Below are 6,222 nucleotides of genomic sequence, written 5' to 3'. Positions count from 1 at the left end.
CGACCCGCCACACCGCGATGTCGTAGGCGCGGGCGGCGAGTTCCGCACTCTGGAAGGTGTCCAGCCAGTACCGATGGCCGGCGTGTTGGAACTCCTCGCCGTACCGGCCGGAGGGCTGCAGCCGCACGGCCTTGAAGCCTACTTTGCTCTTCGGCTTCAGCGGCATGGCGACAACGCGAATGCGGCGAGGCGAGGCGGAGGCTGCCGGATGCACATAGCTTTCCCCACACCCTGTCAGTGTCAGCCACGGTTAAAAGGGCTGATAAAGCACAGGAAGAACAAACTTCAAAGGTTTGAAGAAAAATTTCTTTGCTGGTGTGCAAATATCCGAGTGATCCATGTGAAGAAACATTTTGTGAAAACATTCATCGATTTGCTATCCGGGTGAACAAATAAAAAAAAAAGGAATCCAAATGGCTTTTTAAACGTTCTGGAAAATTGCTTGGGATCGTCATTTTTTTCCCCTTTTTGCACATCTCACAAACAATTTGCGATTTCCGCAAACTTGGAAAATCTGCAAGCAAACATGTGGAGTTTTCTTTAAATAAATTCCTTGGGTGAGTGAAAATTATTGAACTTTTTGAAAAAGGAGCAAATACACCCAAGCACATCCCCAAAAGGACGAAAACAACAGCATCCATCCATCCAATTTCTTCAGCATATACCAACAAGATTCCACAGCAAGAAATATATTCAACTTCAACAAATCATTACTACCACCACCACATAACATAACCATGTCATGAGATTGGATTCTTACTACTACTAGAACATGATCATGCCACAGGCCGCTGCTCAGGTCAAGATGGAACGGAGGAAACGGCACAACTATTCACCTTTGCCTTCTTCCCGCTTTGCTTGCATGTATGCTAACTTCTCTACTATAAATAATGTTACACATTCGATTCGGTTGCTGCTACCAGGCGAGCGCTGGAACATTATCGTCGTCTCCAATAGGATCAGAATCTGTACACTACCTACCCTTTTACAACAACTTCATTCGCCCGCTCGCTAGGGGTCAATCCCTGATTATTCCCTTCAATTCCCACGACCCTCATTTTATTCTCCGTCGGTTGGTTAAGTCTTTGATTATCCTTCTTTCCAAGCTCTTGGGCACCTCTCGGGTGTACTATCAGCGGATCCGGAGCTGGATGATCGGCCCTGGAGAAGCAGGATTCTGAATTCCCGATCCATCTCGTTTCCATCAGCGGTGGCAGATACTAACTATGTATGTCAATGGCTGCTACTGCGCTTCTCACAGCTGTAATACCAAGTCTGGTTGCTTCGGATTCGCTGCCGCTTTCCCCCTAGGCGGGGAACCGGCAGCATTCAAGCTTGGAGAAGCGGACCTGTTCTCGTCTTGTGGATATGAACCCTTTGGACCATGATCTGCTTCTTGCAAGTAGCTGGTGGTGGTAGCTGCCTTTCCAATCACTCCATTCTGCGCTGTTTTAACACTCTCCTCCGTCAGTTGGTGCCCATGGCGAAACCCGTTGGCTCTGCCATTGACTCCAGAAAACATCCCCAACACTTGGGCATGCGTCATTTGCTCAAATAAACCTTGTCCAGCATACTGACCCATGGTGTTCGGCGCAGCAGTCATTCCGTTGATATTAGAGGGGACTTCTTGACTGTTACTCTGCTGCTGTAACGGAGGCGATGGTCGAGTATTACCCACACCATCACCTGTCATGGTAGCTCCATTTTCATACGTGGGTATTTTACTGGCAGGTGTAGAGCTCCTTTCAAAGCCTGCTGATGTAGACGCCACTGGCTGGTTTTTAGTCAGATACTCTTCACCTGCGGCAGCATCCCCATCTGAAGATAGCTCAGAACTCCGACGTAGATCATCGCTTTTGGGTGGTATAACGCATGATGGAATACTGGACTTTGCGGTCGGGTCGGTAACTTCAGGAACTCGCGGACACTGCGAGTTTTGAGGTGGCTCGCCATCTACAACCCATCCTGGGCCAAACTTTGTCCCGAGTGGTAATACACGTCTGATTCCTTTTGCTGCTATATCCCATCCAATTGGTCCAAGTTTTGCCGCAAACCGTGCCAAGCTCCTGGCATATGCATGTTGCTGCTGAAGCCCAATCTGTTTCCATTATGAAAAAAAATCGTATAAACTTATTGATGTAGCATGTAAACTTTTGTATTCCAACTCCAAGTCAATTTAATCCGAAACAAATGTAAAGTAGTAGCTGCGGATATTCACCTTAACAGCTAAGTTGAAAAAGGTTTCGTTTTATAAATCAAGAGTTAAAGGTTCAATTTAAGCTGGTCAGAATGTGCTTACTGGAAGTAGTTGTTTCCGCTCACAATCAAGGGCAGAAAAAAGAGGACTATAATTTGAGTATTGCTGATCATACGTACTCCGCCGATCATCGTCTAAAATAGTAGTCTTCTTTCCATACTTCGAAGACCCTACACGATGAAAGTAGCATTAGCCATGTTTATTTATGCTCCACGAGTACAGCACTGCAAAGAGAACATGAGAAATTAACACTAGGAAAAACAAACCTGAGTAAACACCAGTTTTCTCTGTTTTTTTACCACTAAAAGAACCGAACGTGCTGTGGTGAAGAATGGATGAATCTCTCATGGTAATATTATTTCGAGTTCTCTCACTAGTCCATCTTTTTCTTGTCTCAGTGTTGTCTACAGATCTGTTTCCTTTTACATTGGATAAATCTGGTGAACCATCGTCCTCAACCTTCTCAACTGTTTTCTTTGCATTTTTTGGTGGCCTGCCTCTTCTAGGTGCTGTCTTCGGCTGTTCTTCTTCACTATCACTAGCTTGCCTCAAGTTCTCAAAATCCTTTCTGGCAAGAGCTTCAATAGACCGTGCCTATGGAGATGTGAACATTTTAAGTAAAGCTAAGAAGAAGACCGCAACTTTACAGACACGACAAAATAGTGTAAGAAGCAAAAGAACAGAAGCAACTATTCTGATAATGTACAAGTTCCATTTTGCGTTTGTGAATGCACAATATTTTCAATACTAAAATGTCCTTTTGGAGGAAATATGCTGTGAAAAATAGTAAACTTGATGTCCTGTTGGTATACAAACTAACAGCAGAAGGTCAAGTTATACACTTAACACATAAGTTCCCAAAGAACCGCGCTGATCATACAAAAATTATGATACGTACCAATTGGAAAACAAATTAGCTAGCCAAAAATCCGCAAAGGTTTTGGTTCCAGTTGGTGCAAAAATGGTCAAAGGGCCATTGGTGTGCCAAACTTGACCATCCACCAAATTCTTAGGGGTTGCCAGAAAAATGGAAGGGCCAACCAAACACATCCTACATATTCCTAAGAAAAGAACTACCAAGTAACCGTCCAGATAATACAGCAGTAAATGTGCCAGGATGGATTGAAACATCTTTAATACGAGCAGCATATGCACTAAATCATAGTAAAATATATATACCTGGCGATAGTATACTGTGTCTTCTGAATTGTAGGCCATGGCATTGGATGTAAGTAGAAATACATCATTCTGCACAGAAAAACATCGATATCAAAACAGATCCATGCTACGGAAGCAGAGTATTATTCCATTATGATTTGCATCATCCCTTAAGACAGTAATGAATCTTACATACAATTGCAACATATATATACCGGAAAATTGTCATCATTGTTGCTGGTTTAATGGAACATATCAATTTCCAAAATACAAGGTCCGACATAAAATGCACTAAAATTTGTAAAAAGCACTGCCCAGTGCATCAACTATATCTCAGAGAAGGAGATATCTACATCAATTACAGGATTATCTCTGCATAAATCTGGACAGACTTCCCCATGAAAGTTCACCCTCTAGTGATCTATCCTATGTTAGCTGGCAAGAATAAAGTGGAGGTTGGACTGTGTTAGGTGACCATTTACAGCACACTGGCATAGCACTTCAGTGCATAAGATGCGGACTTAATTAATAAGTACAACAGCAGAGCTGCAGTAGGAGTAAACCTTCAAAAAGCTGATTGGATTTTTCTCCCTCGACAGTTCGAGTACAGGACATCATATACAGCAGCAATGAAAATCTCTAAATGCCAATCAAAGGAGTATCTCCCAATGAGGACAATAATTCATACAAAAAGATCCCTATTTCGGCCCACGATGGGAGTTAAGATACATGCAAAAGCCACATGCAGACGACCGCCTCAATTAATGTGGGCAGATCGAAATGTATCTTCAAAACCCCAAATGCAGAAAGTACAAGCAAACAACACCAGGTAAGAGTTGAGTCAGTACATTACAAGCAACAGACGGAATAGAAGAAAAAACAGAACTAGGCTGAAGGCCTTCGATTGTACAAAACAATAAGCACTGTAATGTATTAAGTGACCCAGAAAATAAGGCAGTATAGAACAGCAGGCACAAGCTAACATCTGTTTTGCCACTGGATCAGAACAGAGCCCAGTGACAGAAACAAACATCAGACATATAGAATCAGTAACAGACGGAATAGAAGGAAAAACAGAACTAGGCTGAAAAGGCCTACGATTGTACAAAACAATAAGCACGGTAACCTATTAAGTGACCTCGAAAATAAGGCATTACGGAGCAGCGGGCATCAGCCAACATCTGTTTTGCCATTGGATCAGAACAGAGCCCGGTAGCAGAAACAAACATCGGACATAGAATCAGTAACAGCAAAAACAGGCAGCATACCTCGAACTGCTCCAAGATGGTATACTTGTCGCTCAAAAGCTTCTCGCGGATCGTTGAGAAGTCCATGGGATGCTCGATGAGTTCATGGTAATCCGGAAGCTGCAGCCACACAAAACAGCCGTACTATCAGCATCAGCACAACAGCATGAGAAGAACATAGCTAGTCATGACTCATGAGAGTTAAACCGCTTGCTCACCTCCTCCGGGTCGACAGGGTCCGAGTAAACTCCATAGGTGTCCTTCCTGGGAGAAGCAGTGCAAGGCAAGGCAGGGTAAGAAAACAGACGCAAATGGCTGAAGACCATTGGAGGAGGAGAAGAGAAGCAGAGGAGGATGAAGGATGATGGGGCCAGGGCACTCACTTCTGGAGCCTGTCGAGGATGAAGAGCAGCAACTTTTTGTCCGGGAGGGGCGTCCCCGTGGGCCCACCACCCGACGACGCAGCGGCCCCTGCTCCCACAAGCAGCAGCGAGAGGCGAGCAAACGTTAGCCGCAGGGAGAGAAAAATTCAAATTCTTTAACCACCTCAAGGCTGATGCTTGGTTCCCTCCAAGACCTCACCTTTCCCCGTCGCTTTCGCCGCATCCTTCTTCTCCTCCACCGCAGCTCCCTCCTCCTCCTCCTGCAGCATCAGCAGCAGCAAAAGAACATCAGTCAGTCAGCCATGAATGAAATCGCAAGCTTGCGTCAACATGGTTGTACTAAAATTTTGCATTCGCCAGCAATAAATCCTTGCCCCTGCGTGCGCGCCGCACAGAGAGGCGACGACTTTTGCCGCCGCTCGGACAGTGGCTGCTTGGCCGCGACCCGTTAACAACAACAACAACAACAAAAATACGAGGAAAAAGGCAGTCAAATCCGTCAAAAACTTGTCAGATCCGCGTACTGTTTGCCGCCAAAGGAAAGGATTAAAGCGCTGACGAGGTGGAGATCCCCTGAGCTAGACGCAGACCCCCAGGGGGAACAAAAACAAATCCAGGCCCGCCCAAAAAAAGCCAACGTCTTCTCTCCGGGAAGCTCGAAAAATCCGCGGCTGCCACTCCCTCCCGCAGTGGCGCGCACTGATCTCTCCCTCTCGTCCCGCCAAATTCTCTCCCCCGCCGTACCGTACCGCGGGGGAGGCCGGCCCCGCGCCCCGGGAGAAAAAAATCGCAGACCCGCGCGCAGATCCAACAACCACGGCACGGCATCGCCGCGTGTCCCGCGGGGCCAAAACCCCGCCCGGGCGCCCGCAAAACCTCGGGGTGGCTCGGAATTTCGGGGCGAGGGAAGGAGGGGAGAGGGGGGCCGACCTCGCCGGCGCCGGAGAGGACGTTCTTGAGCCGCTTCTGGCGGCGGCGCCCGGTGCTGCCCCCCGCGTCCTCGTCGTCGTCGGAGGGGTCGGGGCCGCGGCGGGCGGGGGGCGGCGGGGACGCGGCCTCGGGGCTCTGCGCCTGCAGGCGGAGGCTGCGGCGCTGGAGGTCGAGGAGCGACGGGCGGCCCTTCTTCTTGCGCTTCCGCTGCGGGGACGGGGTCTCCGCGGGGGCGGGGGGCGGCGGC

At 47.6% G+C, this 6,222-nt stretch overlaps 1 protein-coding gene across 1 annotated transcript; it reads right to left on the bottom strand.

Moving 5' to 3' along the window:
• Positions 1–610: 610 nt before the first annotated feature.
• LOC119291870 lies at positions 611–6,197 on the bottom strand. The gene is made up of 9 exons (XM_037570682.1): positions 5,976–6,197; positions 5,245–5,305; positions 5,046–5,133; positions 4,881–4,926; positions 4,684–4,782; positions 3,437–3,505; positions 2,524–2,851; positions 2,300–2,427; positions 611–2,098 (listed from the first exon to the last, which is right to left on the bottom strand). Exons 5-9 carry the CDS (start codon positions 4,747–4,749, stop codon positions 1,256–1,258), a joined length of 1,434 nt encoding a protein of 477 aa, XP_037426579.1. The 5' UTR covers positions 4,750–4,782; positions 4,881–4,926; positions 5,046–5,133; positions 5,245–5,305; positions 5,976–6,197; the 3' UTR covers positions 611–1,255.
• Positions 6,198–6,222: the final 25 nt, after the last annotated feature.

Source organism: Triticum dicoccoides, chromosome 4B (assembly GCF_002162155.2).
Source record: "Triticum dicoccoides isolate Atlit2015 ecotype Zavitan chromosome 4B, WEW_v2.0, whole genome shotgun sequence".
Classification (NCBI taxonomy): Eukaryota; Viridiplantae; Streptophyta; class Magnoliopsida; order Poales; family Poaceae; genus Triticum; species Triticum dicoccoides.
Note: the sequence above shows the minus strand (reverse complement) of the source record. Positions and strands in the feature narration are given on the sequence as shown.